This window comes from Aythya marila, assembly GCF_965140915.1.
Source record: "Aythya marila genome assembly, chromosome: W".
In the NCBI taxonomy this organism is placed as follows: domain Eukaryota; kingdom Metazoa; phylum Chordata; class Aves; order Anseriformes; family Anatidae; genus Aythya; species Aythya marila.
In genome coordinates, this window is record NC_139081.1 from 15566800 (window position 1) to 15581104 (window position 14305).

The 14305-nt window shown below is 39.1% G+C and overlaps 1 protein-coding gene across 1 annotated transcript in view; it reads right to left on the bottom strand.

The window, feature by feature from the left end:
• The window catches only part of LOC309889575 (zinc finger RNA-binding protein-like), a 64540-nt gene that overhangs the window by 18253 nt on the left and 31982 nt on the right, over positions 1-14305 (bottom strand). Inside the window, exons 9-15 of the mRNA XM_082782444.1 lie at positions 13629-13822; positions 12969-13088; positions 11594-11739; positions 11060-11222; positions 9198-9403; positions 8801-8951; positions 5823-5964 (exon numbers count right to left, since the gene is read on the bottom strand). Of these exons, the coding sequence (XP_082638570.1) occupies positions 5823-5964; positions 8801-8951; positions 9198-9403; positions 11060-11222; positions 11594-11739; positions 12969-13088; positions 13629-13822 (1122 nt within the window). The remainder of the gene's footprint in view (positions 1-5822; positions 5965-8800; positions 8952-9197; positions 9404-11059; positions 11223-11593; positions 11740-12968; positions 13089-13628; positions 13823-14305) is intronic.

Below are 14305 nucleotides of genomic sequence, written 5' to 3' on the forward strand. Positions count from 1 at the left end.
GATCTTTTATTGTCAGGACAGGAGAAAAGAGTTGTGAAGAAAGCTACTAACAAGCTATTCAACTTTCTGGGAAAGCAGGGCTTGGAAGTATTGAAAAATAAATTACCAAATCTATAAAGAGAAGTCAGGTATTTAAGGCATCTAATGTCTGAGGGAAAACAAAGAATAAATCCAGAGGGGATTCAGGGAGTTGTTGAAAACTAAGAAAGAACTAAAAAGTTTTAAAAGAAAGATTTTTTTCTTAAGGAATCAGGAGCCACAAAGTCTGAAGGAAAATGGATACTCCCTGATGGAAGAGAAATGCTGAATAAAGTGATAATGAGGCAAATATTAACTGTTTTACATCAAGAGTCATTGGGAGGTGCAAGCAATGTGTGATGTTGTGCTAAGAAAGTATGTCTGTGAAGGAATATACACTTGAGTGAAGCAAATATGCAGTGGATGTACCATATGTCAAAAGGTACATAAGAAGGACATCTGTAACCCATCTAGAGGGGGACAGGAGCCAGGAATTTGTCTTTTTCAAAGTATACAGGTAGACTCTACTGAATTACTTGTTTGTCCATGTTGACCACGTGACTGGAGGGGGGAAAGCTTTACTGCAAGGGTTAAAGCAGGCCTTAGAGATTGAGTGGGATTTTCACAGCCCCTTGGCAGCCCTCCTCTTCTGGGAAGGTGGATCGAATGAATCAGACATTAATGAAGCAATTAACTAAACTAGTGTTAGAAACCCAACTTCCTTGGGTAAAATGCTTACTGCTACAGGTTCAAACAGCACCAAGAAAGGATATAGGAATTTCACCATATGAGATGCTGTTCAGATTGCCCTATTAGGGCAGAAGGGATGAAATACCACAACTTGAAACAAGAGAGTTTTCTTAAGAACTGTATTCTGGGGTTGTCCTCTTCTTTGTCATCTCTCAGGACCTGTGGGTTGTTGGCTCAAACCCCACCTTTGGAATTCCCTATTCACCACCATCACCCAGGAAACCGGGTCCTGATTCGGACCTGGAAAGAATCAAACCTCCAGCCTGAATGGGAAGGACCATTACTAATCACCGAAACAGCCATAAGAACTGCGGAAAAAGGTTGGACTCACTATACTCGAGTGAATACATCCATCAACCCTGGTACCCGGGAATCTGTTCCTACAGAAGACTTGATGGAAGTTGAAATTGAAGAGAAAAATCTCATAGTGGACTGTGAGCAGGATAAAAGCTTACAATTGTAAACTAACCTTTTATTTTCACAGGTAACTAACGAGTGTGATTTGTGATTGAGAGAAAGGACAGACCTATAGCGAATTGCAGTGCTCCCAAGGGGTTTTTGTTCTAGTACTACATATATCTTATTCTTTGTATTGATAATTATTTGGAAACCTAAGGGTTAAAAATAACGACAGGGAAAAATCAACTATTAATTTTGTTTCCAGTGATTGTAGGCCTCAGAGAAGGCCTTGGTCAATTGGCAACTTGGAAAAGGCATGACCAGATAATAGCAAAAACGGGATACCCCATCAAAATATGGGTGAATGTGACAGTTATGAACCACAATTCATCACGTTTGATGCTTGTGAGGTGTTAGCTTGTGGAGATTTAAATGCCCAACGACAATTGAGCAGAGAAAACAAATAACTGGGAGAGACCCAACAGCCAGATTGAGAATGGCTGTATGGAAACAATCCTCTATTGCCATCAGAGAAAGGGAGAAACTCAAGGAGAAAACAGGAGGCCCTCTTTGAAATGCGGCAGTTCAAACATTTGAGATTGAAACAGGGTATGGGGATGTGAATGCCTGGATAGAATGGGTCAAATATACAGTCCAGAATCTCAACCATAGCAATTGCTATGCTTGTGCCTCAGGACGACCGATTGCCCAGATAGTGCCCTTCCCATGGGGGTGGACCAAGGACTCCCCGGGGATGCGATGTATGTTTGCATTGTACCAAGAAAAGACTGCCTGGGGAAATGAGGCCTGTAAGTCTCTCTCTTTGCTGTTCCTTGCGTGATAGGGATATCAGGGCTCCCCCTGCATTCTCTACAGCTATAGGTAACCATACAGCTTGCCTGTCACGGCAGGGTGTGAGTGCTACCTGGCATCTGGGAGAATTTGCCTTGTGCTACCGAGGACTTGATGGGAAACTGCTCAAGACTTGAGATCCCCAGGGCAGATCTCTGGTGGTACGGCTGAGGGAAGATCTTACAGTCCACCCCACCATCCAATTGGGGAGGCACTTCTGCACTTGTTCAATTAGCTATACCCTTCACCCTGGCATTTGAAAGAGAAACATCACAAATACCCAGAAGAAGTAAAAGACACTTAGGAGTATAATTTGATGACAGAGTATACATAGATTCCATCGGGGTGCCTAGAGGAGTTCCTGATGAACAGAAAGCCAGGAATCAAATTGCTGTAGGGTTTGAATCAGCATTGTTCTGGTGGGTGTTACATATGGAGTAGTAATTCTTGTCAAAAAAATGGTTGATATTAAAAAAGAAGGGGGAGATTTGGAAGTGTGGCCATGGGGGTCGGAAACCCCAGGGTTGAGATAACATTAGACTCTTAATGATGAGGCCATCAGGAATATAAAAGAGTTTAGAGGGAACAAAGAAGGGTGATTCAGGAGACTCCATGCAGTCTCCAGTTTCTTGTTCTCCTGCCGTTAAGGCATGGAAGTTGCTGGGTGTTTGCTGTTGCTGTTATATGCAAAGTTGTTTGACCAATGAAAAGCTGTTTTTGAAAAGGACTGCTGTGGGGAGAAGGGTATAAGAGGGGAGCCTGAGCCTCAAGATAAAAAAAGGGAAACACGATGAAGTTATGTCATCAATAAAGAAGTAGAAAGAAGGAATGAAAAGGAAAAGGCTTACAGAACAGAGACCAGGATGGGAACAGGCACATCGATCGCCTCATGAAGATAGGTTTGGCCAAACTCAGCAAACTGCTCAAAGAAGCTCGTACTGAAAGTCGTTGGAAGTAGGCACACTGGAGCTGGGAAGAAGCTCGAGCTGAGAGAAGTGGACCCGCGCACACAACTGCCCCTGGCTGGTAAGCAGTTGCACATTATGGGTAATCATAAGTCCTTAGAAACAAAGACTGTCCTGGTAACCTTACAGCTTATTCCCTTTATTAACAATCAGACAGTTTATGATCCTGAAATATGGGACCAAACTGAGGTCAAGGTGTGGGACTCTGCAACTAAAAATGGCAAGGTTACGACGGGATTGCTCGGCACCTGGCGAGCAGTCTCTGAGGCCTTAAAGAGCCATGTGGGACCACAGTCAGAAATGTGTGGCTTGCCAGACAGTGAGGGAGCTGTGGGCTCCTTTACTGATCCAACTGCTCTGCCATCAGCCCCTCTGCTGCTACAGCCATCGAAGGCTTTTGCTGTTACGCCCCCTGGTGACCTGGACGTGCCTTTTGACCCAGGCCCTATTGGCCTTGAAAAGGAGATGGATATGCTTTTCTTCCAACTGGGAAGAATGGGGTACATAAGGCCCGAAGGCCGAGTTGCTTGACAACTTAAAGCAAGACATATTGTTCAAAAGGAATGGAAAATGGAGACTTGTTTGTAGTCAAGAAAAGGAATGGAAAATGAAGACTGTTAAGTCATGGAACTTAAAGGATTGTTTGTTACCTTTTCTGATTGTACATATGTATAGGCACACTCGGGTTTAGTATGTAAAAGCTATGTTCTTTATATTTAGAATGTTTGATGTTCGTGTGTGTGTGTTGGTGGAGCGCAGACTCCCCGCACACCCAGCGCTGTTTCCTTGCCTTTTATACCTTTTATAAATATTCCTTTTATAAATATTACTAAATTCATATTGTGTTGAGACTTCATTTATAACATGTGTAACAATCAATAAGAATGTGGATTAGATTCATTATATTTATTATAATCAGCAGAGATTCATAAATTATACAAGGGATGTGATAAAAAGTATTGCTGAACAACTAGGTGCCACCAGCAAAATGGTTTAGGAAAACAGAATAGCATTAGATATGAAGGAGGTGTGTGCGCGATGCTGGGCAACCATTGTACTTTTATCTCTAACAATACTGCTCCGGATGGCACAGTAACTAGAGCATTGCAAGGGCTTACCACCCTTGCCAGTGAATTGGCAGAAAACTCAGGAGCAGACACTTCCATCACCAGATGGTTGGAATCTTGGTTTGGTAAATGGAAAGGGATGGTAGTGTCCATATTTACAACCTTGATCATAGTAGCAGGAGTTTTGACAGACATTGGTTGTTGCATTATCCCCTGTGTAAGGGGACTTGTCCAGCAGTTAACTCAAACTGCACTATTGAAACAAATGACCATGGAGCCACCACCCTACTCAGATAAGATGATGATATTAGAGGAAATGGAAAGCAAAAAAGTGAAGAAGAGGAAGATATCTACCAAATTACACCTTAGAGAAAAGTTTTGCAAAAATCAACAGTTTATAATGAAGAAAAGGGAGGAATTGTGGGAATAGAAATATTGTTTTTGCAGAGTTACATTGTTTAGAGGAAAGGAATGTGGTACTGAGATATGCTTGCAGTGATAAGAAAGCTTAACAGACGACCTTGTAAAATGCAGACAACCAGAATCCTTAGAGGAATTAGGCAAAAATCACCGTGTAAGAAACATTACCACCTCAAAGAGTATAAAAGTCAAAAGAAATTTGACTTATAACAGGCCGGCAACTGAAAGCCGGGTCTTGTGTGTGAAGCACCGGATAGGACAGATTGTGAACCTGGATTACCCACTCAGTGGGGAAACAGGGGAGGGTCCCGGTCCTTGAGGAAAAAAAGTATATAAACTGTGTTATGGAACTAGTAGGCAGGCTCTCCTGCTTGTGGGGCGCCCGCCATTGCAATCGCAAATAAATTACTACTTCACTGAGATCCTCGCCTGAGCCTAAGTTGTTGGCTACGGAGTATTTCTCACACCACGATGTCTTTCAACTATGAAAATACAGGATTAAAAGGAAACAAAAGTTAATTTTATCTGACCCGTAAACAAAAAGAACCAATGAACTTCAGACATTAAACATGCTTGTTGGCTTAAAAGCTTTTGGAGCTTTGAAAGTGTTACAGAACAGAATCTAAAGCAACACTGCTGGCACCAGAGAAACTGTGGACTTCAGAAATGTAAATTGATTTATAAGCTCCACCTTCTGCTTCAGCTCAATGACAAAGCCAATTCTTACTGTACAAGTCTGGGTTCGCCAGTTGGACAGAAAACTGATTGTAATGCCAGGAGCTTAAATATACTCAAAAAGCACTCCAGACCAAAAAGCAACCTCAGAGAGCTGGAAAAAAATCACACTGTCTTTTAAGGTTAGAAGCACCATTACCATCAAAATTATTACATAAGTGTATTTTAAGTGGTACTGCTAATTGGAACGTGTAAGTGATGGTAATACTGATCCAGTTTAAATCCAAGACCATATGATTTGATTTTCTAAAAGGATACAATCTTTATCTTAGGACAAGACTGCTCTACAAAGCCAGTTTATAGCCATTTGCTGTAAAATACCAAGTTTTTCAAGTAATTTTGTAAGAGGGGAAAAAATAGTCAAGTTTGTACCTTTTCCAGAAAGCTGAGGTTGGACATAAAAGTTACAATTTCAAAAAATTAAATAAATGCATCATATAAGCATTTATTTTTAACCAACTGTTGACTACTGAGACTGGTTGTTGAAAAACAAGTTTTCAATGGGTATTAGTTGTGCCAGCATGTTACCTTCCAGGACCTTAATGCCATCTTAAGCAGAATAGTTAAGCATATAAAATACATAAGAAAGAAGTAACATCTTCAACAACTTCCCAACCTCTATCCCTCATGTTCTTCTCCCGAATGACTGGAGATGTCAGCGTGATAGTAACTTGCATTTTGGGTTCCAGACATGAATTTAAAATTATTGCTGCTTCTGGGACTGCACACTTGATATCGTATTTCTCAGGACTTATTACCTAAATATTGGGAAACAGATTTCTATTAGCACCAAGAAAAGTATGGAGAAGAAAATGGACTTCAATATAGTCTTTTCAAACAGAAAGACAGAAATGCAGTATTAATTATAAGCAGCAGGCATCTCTATTCATAAAAGTCACAGTATATGCAATTAAAAATATATATACATATGTACAAAGATTTGTGGACTTACTGTTATCAAATCATTAATGAAAATACAAAGCACTCACCAAGCATGCAAAAGAAAAGGGAAAACTGTCCATAAAGGAAATTCATACACCAAGTAAATTATGTAACATGAACAGCATTTAAAATAAAGAAAAGCCTCAGTGCCACTTGAAACAGCTACTGGGTATGTTTCCTGTTCAAACATACAAGTCTTTAAAAAGCACAAAGCTGCAGTGGTTCCCCTCCTTCCAGCTCTCACTTATAGGTTGGGTACTGCTAGGCACATTCTATACTTGGCTGTCGCAACATCCTCAGATGAGAACAAAGAGCAAGATAAACACCAGGGGAAAACATAAGAATAACAAGGTAGTAATTCTTAATTGGTTCTTGCTAGTGATTTAATAGTTCTAAATATCTCAAGAGGAAGCTATAGGCACCTCTGTCATCTCCTTTTACAAACTAGAAGTCAGTTCTCCACAAAGACAGACCAAGATGTGCAATTTTTAGCTTTTCTTGCTTTGTAACTTTTGAGCAGGACCCAAAATTATTTCCTAATTAATTTGATCCTGCTAATGCTTCTACCATGCCACTGATTCTGCCAAGCAATTTACCAGACTACTGAAACACTGATGCTACAAGCAACCCTTCTATAATGAAGGTGGGCAGCGTTATATATTAAGTGGTAATTCATGTCGAGAAAATGGTTGATATTAATAAAGAAGGGGGAGATGTGGGAGTGAGGCTATGGGGGTCAGAAAAGCCCAGTGGTTGATGGTAACATCACTCTTAAAGATGAGGCCATCAGGAATATAAAAGAATTTAGAGGGAACAAAGAAGGGTGATTCAGGAGACTCCATGCAGTCTCCAGTTTCTTGTTCTCCTGCCATTAAGGCATGGAAGTTGCTGGGTGTTTGCTGTTGTTGTTATATGCAAAGTTGTTTGACCAATGAAAAGTTGTTTTTGAAAAGGACTGCTGTGGGGAGAAGGGTATAAGAGAGGAACCTGTCCTCAAGATGAAAAAAAAAAAAAGATAGGTTTGGCCAAACTCAGCAAACTGCTCAGAGAAGCTCGTACTGAAAGTCGTTGGAAGTAGGCACACTGGAGCTGGGAAGAAGCTCAAGCTGAGAGAAGTAGACCTGTGCACACAACTGTCCCTGGCTGGTAAGCAGTTGCGCATTATGGGTAATCATAAGTCCTTAGAAACAAAGACTGTCCTGGTAACCTTACAGCTTATTCCCTTTATTAACAATCAGACAGTTTATGATCCTGAAATATGGGACCAAACTGAGGTCAAGGTGTGGGACTCTGCAACTAAAAATGGCAAGGTTACGACGGGATTGCTCGGCACCTGGCGAGCAGTCTCTGAGGCCTTAAAGAGCCATGTGGGACCACAGTCAGAAATGTGTGGCTTGCCAGACAGTGAGGGAGCTGTGGGCTCCTTTACTGATCCAACTGCTCTGCCATCAGCCCCTCTGCTGCTACAGCCATCGAAGGCTTTTGCTGTTACGCCCCCTGGTGACCTGGACGTGCCTTTTGACCCAGGCCCTATTGGCCTTGAAAAGGAGATGGATATGCTTTTCTTCCAACTGGGAAGAATGGGGTACATAAGGCCCGAAGGCCGAGTTGCTTGACAACTTAAAGCAAGACATATTGTTCCCACGACTAGCCCTGGAATTCTCTGGTGTTTGTAATCAAGAAAAGGAATGGAAAATGGAGACTGTTAAGTCATGGAAGATATGGGAGTGCTTCAACCAGGATTACCAACTCCAACTATGCTCCCCCAGACATGGACATTAATAGTAATAGACTTAAAGGATTGTTTGTTACCTTTTCTGATTGTACATATGTATAGGCGTACTCGGGTTTAGTATGTAAAAGCAATGTTCTGTATATTTAGAAAGTTCGATGTTCATGTGTGCGTGTTGGTGGAGCGTAGACTCCCCGCACATCCAGCGCTATTTACTTGCCTTTTATAAATATTCCTTTTATAAATATTACTAAATTCATATTGTGTTGAGACTTCATTTATAACAGCAGGCTTTATTTCAGTAGGGAGCAAAGACTTTTACACATTTCTTATGGAAATATATCAAATAGTTTATACGAGTTCCACTGAATGGTTTAGGACTTTTTTTTGGTAACTTTTAAGAACGGTACAACATTAAAAAGCAACAAGACTTAATCTGTTAACTGTGGAACTATGAAGCACACATACTGGAAACACACTGGCATTAATGGAGAACTTTGACCTTCAGGCAGTAAGCTTTCTATAACACTGCACAAATTACCTCTGTCACTGGTGGTAACTGGACAATAGAAAGTCATCTTCTACTCATTTATTCTATTCATTTAATTATTCATTTCTTCTATTCATTTATTCAATTATTTATATATTTTCCAATTAAATGAACTCTATTAAATGATGATTGATACTACACCACTAGCATAAACACCTAGACACTTGTAAACACAATGTACAGAAAGCAAAACATGCAGTGTGGTCACTGAATTCAGATGGAAACACCCAGAAAAACAAAAGAAACTCAACTTGAGCTATGCTGTCAGCTGAGCAGCTGTCAGCCCTGCAGACATATGACTTGAGGACAGATTTTTTTTTTTAAAGTATCTTTACAAAAAATCAGATGAAAGAATCTAAACTCTACTTACTGCAAGTTGTTTGGGAAGACTTTCAGCAATACGACTGAGTAAAGTCTTTGAAGGCTTCTCAGCACATAACAAAACAAGATTGACATTTCTGTCTCCACGGAGCAGCAAACCTTTAGCCAAAACGCCTACCCGTAAAACTCCTTTCAAAGCTCTGTGAAGTAAATTACAGTTAGAAATTGCTTTAAGGTTTTACTATTATTTTAAATGCTAGTCATGAAGATAGAAAAATGAAATGAAATAGGAATATTCCACATACTCCTGAGGACACAGTCCTAATCAAAATTTGCTGTATGAAAACTTAAAGAGAACAGGATCCCTGGAAGCACTAAGAACAGTACAAGGAAAAACATAAAATGATTTTAGAAACAAAAGATGCATTTCTTAAAAAAAAAAATACCTGTCTTTACTGCAATCTTTTTTATCATCTCCCTCTTTGCTCTTGTTTTTTTCATGGTCAGTCATATTGTCAGAAACAAGTTTCAAAGCACGCTCAGTAATAGAAACGATTTTTTGGACTGCCTGAAGTTCCTCCTCTGTTGGATATATTGTCGCATGTTTGGTCATCACGTAACGGTCGTCAGAGGAGTCAGGGCGGCATAGAGGCTAAACAGAGATAAAGTATATTTCTGAAATGTGGGAACACTTAAAAGTTCATAGAATATTCAAGCCTCAAATGACTGAAATGTAACAAAACATGAACTGAGATGTCCTTAACAACTTACACTGCTCACAATCATGTCTGAAGAAACTATAGAAATAAAACAAATTTTGAAATCCACAGATCCAAAGTACTCCTCTCTCCCAAATAAGTATCTATTGTCTTTTTATTAACCGCTAAATGCTTGCATACTTATTCACTGCTGCAAAATAAAGTATCTATCGTTTCTTTCAGAGAAAGAAGAATTCAAATAGTAAGGGGCCTCAGGAGGTCTCTAGTCCAACTTCCTGTGCAAACAACGGTTAGCTATAAGATCAGATCACATTGTTTAGGGATTTATCCAGTCATGTCTTGAAAAAACACCAAAGATGGAGGCTGCACAACGTCTCTGTGAAAAAGTTACTTCCTGTATTCAGTCTGAACTTCTCATCTCAGCTTAAGCTGGCTCTATCTTGATCTCACCACTACAAAGAACCCGGCTCCATCGTCTTTCTAAGGCACAGACATTAGAAGGCTCTTAGGACCTACTGACGCTCTCTCTTCTCCAGGCTGAAAGTGGCAAGATCCCTGTCTCTCCATGTAGCACACATGCTGCAGTCCCCAGTCATTCTGGTGACCCCACACTGAACCTGCTATGATTTATCAGTATCTTTCTTGTACTAGAATGCCCTAAACTGAATGCAGTATTGCAGCTTGGGTCTAATGAAAGCTGACTGCTTCCTATCATCTATTGATTATGCTCCTGTTAATACAAATCAGGATACTGTTGGTGTTCCTTGCTGTCAGAGCACATTGCTGGCTCATGTTCAGCTTGTTCTCTGCCAAGATCCCCAGGTTCCCTTCTGTAGGGCTACTACCCAGCCTGTCACTTCCCAGCCTTCACCAGTGCAATGGGTTACTCCTGCCCAAGTGCAGCACTAGCCATTTGTTCTTGCAGAATTGTGTAAAGCTCCTGTCAACTCATTCCTCCGGCTTGCCTAGGTCCATCTGGACAGAAGTCCTGTCCTTAAAGGTATAGGTTCTTCTCCCCACCCTGAGCCAATGTCAGCAGCAAACCTGATGAGCACACACTAAACTCCATCACCTTTCAGATGACTGATAAGGTACTAACAAGACAAATCCCAGGATAAACCCATGTGGTACTCCACTTGTTACCAACCTCAAAGGAGAGTAGTACCCACCACTAACCATTATCCTCTGGGACTCATGATCCAACCACTTTTTACCTAATACATTTGTCCACAATTACAGAATGGTTTGGGTTGGAAGGGATCTTTAAAGATCAAGAAAATAATGTTTTATAATGCAATTAAATAAAAGTAATACACAAATCCAGAAAGACTTGTATTTCAGAAGCATCAGTATTTTTCGAGTATATTTCAAGTATATTTCGAGGCATCTTATTGTCATATTAAGTGGACTTATTTTGGAAGAAAGGTTCATCTACATAATTTCATTAGCATATAATTTTTTTCTTCACCTTTACGAATCCTTTATTAAGAAAGGATGGAGACAACTCTGCACTGAATAATTTATAGTCCTTAACTGTGCCTCCTAGTAAGTAAGATTTCATTGTTTTCCCTTTAAGTTAAGAAACTCACAGCTGGTCCTTGGGGCTGAGGAGGTATTCCTGGTCTAACTCCCAGCAGGCCTAGAGGTCCTGGAGGACCATGAGGATATCCTCCATCTGGTATTCTGCGACGGTCATCCCAGTGATGCTGCTCTTCCTCCATTCTCCTCCAGTACATGTCTTCTTCATATCGCCTGAAGTGCATGAAACAAAGCATTCTCTTTACATAGCTGTTAGTACTTCCAAACATTCTAAATAAATTCTTGGATGTCCTCACTAACTCATTTCTAGTAATTGTGCAAATACCAGGGAATTCCAGAGGGTAAGTAAAAAGGAATGGCTTTTTGAAAGTGAGTCTGTTTATAGCAAAATAATTCTAGTAAGTCCACATTCCTCAGAGGGCTCAAAGACCAGCAAACGAAAACCCCAGTGAATTAATGACAATTTAATTTAAAACAAGACAGTACAGAGTTCCCACATCATTCAAAAGAACTAACTACAGAAGCAGAGTTAGTTTTAATCCGACTTCAGCTTTGTCTCATTTACTGATAAAACAATGCATTACCTCATTTCCATCCTCCAGCGTTCTTCCTCTTCTCGCCTTCTCCAGTATTCTTCCTTCTGCATCTGTTTCCTCATCTTTTCTTCTTGAATTTTTCTTGCTCGAATACTAGGCTTTACTTCTACTTGTAAATCTGGGTTTACTTTTTTCTAGTTCAGAAAAAAATGAATGAAATGCTGGTTTTCCTTGTCATCTCAAATTTACATAGTTTTTCCTGGAATGTTTAACACACACTACTTGTCTACAATAAAATCAAGGGGAGTAAAATGCAGTTTTAGAACTACATTGAATGAGTAGTTGAAGAAAATCATGTCCAGTATTTTAAAGAAATAACATATTACAAATAGCATGAATCCCCTCTTTACCTACATCAGGAACAAAGTAATTTAAGATGAAAATGTTACATGAAAGACCAAGTAACTTGCTGTTCATTCTGTAGCCAGGTGACTAATCTGTAGCCTGAAAAAACATTTCCTCTCAACTACTGTGTGCTTCCTGACATCCTAATTCCTGAAAGGTACCTCATACAGATGTATCATCATGAGTTACTGAACACATTTTTCTAGCAATTCTCTTTTTTCATCCCTTTCATGATTACACAGGCCTATTACAATTCCTGAGACCACAGTAGATTCTTCTTACATTGTTTCATAATAATCAAAATGCACACCATATATCAATACAGGTGGCTCTCCACTCATGACTGGAAAAAAAGCTCCAATGCTCATTTCTCAAATGTCTCCACAAAAGGTTTGTGTGGTCTATCCTGCCAAAAACATTAAGCACTATTCTATTACACTGCTTGAAATTAATGGTAAAAAACATAAAAGAACCTACTGTTCCTTGCATATGTTGTACCATATTTCAATGTTGCAAAGGTTCCCAAAAGCAACATTCAAAATGTTTAATAACAAACAAAATCAAAAATGGAGTTTCATAGTCTGCATTACTGCTTTGAATCACAGAATCACAGAATCACAGAATTTCTAGGTTGGAAGAGACCTCAAGATCATTGAGTACAACCTCTGACCTAACACTAACAAGTCCTCCACTAAACCATATTCCTAAGCTCTACATCTAAACATCTTTTAAAGACTTCCAGGGATGGTGACTCCACCACTTCCCTGGGCAGCCCGTTCCAATGCCTAACAACCCTTTCGGTAAAGAAGTTCTTCCTAACATCCAACCTAAAACTCCCCTGGCACAATTTTTTTTTTTTTTGAAGACTATAATCCAAAGAAAATCAATATATTTCTCTACCTTCTTTAACATGCTGTTTACTCAGAGTACTTAGTTTGGCATTCTTTAAACGTAAGACTGTACAATTAGATGACAATCTGATGGATTTTCAGATAGAAGCATAAACATTTCTACTAACCTTATACTGAAGTCTGTGCCGCCTCCCTTTTAAGTGCATCTCCTTGGCATTTGGATCATTAAAACTGCATTCACAAAGTTTACAGTGAAAGCGGATCACCTTTCCTTCATCATTTCTTACCTGGAAAATAAAGTTTAACACAGTTGTTTTTGTGTTTATTTGTTGTTGTTGTTTTTGTTTTAAACTCAAAAATGATGTAAACATGAATTTAATTCAGTAACATTGGATAATGTGTATTCATCTATAACACATACTAAAAAGTTCACACAGTAACTGAAAGAAGGCTAGCTTTCAATTCTGCCAGAGACACCATTGTGCTCCATAACGAACTGAGTTCTTCCATTCCAATGAGCACACAGCTTTAAACTTGAACCTGAACATATTGAGCTGAAATTAATAATAGCAAAACAAAAATAATGAAAATTAAAAAAATAATAATCAAATAATGAAAAATAATGAAAGATTTACATCAGATTCTGATCCTATTGACTTGATCCACGTCTCATACCACCAACGTGAAGAGTCCCCCGCTCAGTTCAAAACATATACAATACAAAAATGTGAATATATGCACAAGCCTTTGCAGGTGTGATGCCTTGTTTCATAATGAACAATTTTTCACTGAAATAGTTAAAATAATACATATTTTTGCATCAATACCTCCTCCACGTAGTCATGGCCCACTGGCTGTACATCACTTTGCAGGGCAGCAAGAGTCGCAGGAGTCACTGGTTCAGTTGCTGTGTCTGGTGTTACTTCCTGTGTTTGTACCGTGGCAACAAGAGTTGTTTTAACACTTTCAGCTGATTTCATTTCTTCCAGTTTACTTTCTGTTGTCTGAAGCTTATTACCACCTACAAATTAAAATATTAAATTTTTTTAACTTCCATAAAATGCAAACATGATTACACGTGATGTACAGACTGAAGAGTTTATTTGCAAGTATCAATGTTCTGCCCAAAACTTTATCAGTCTTTTAAAACTAGTTAAAACTTAAACATATTTAAAATATGTGTTGTTTTTTTTTTTTAATAAATAAGAGTTTGAAAACATTCAAATTTGTTTAAAGCACTTAGTATTAGCTTTTAATTTTAGCACAAAAACCTACTACTTTACGTAATTTTCATCATTCACTAACACGCTTTTTCGAGAGAAAACCGAAAGGAACAAAGACATTTTAATATTTTTTTTTTTGTAAATGGATCCAAAACCATATTTGAAAAACCATATAATTTGTGTATTAACAAAGGTACTATGCTCTCAATGTTGCAACTGCATAGGTTTTTCCTTCAAGAGGAGAACAGCTTATTTCAGAACATCTACTTCCCATCTCTGTA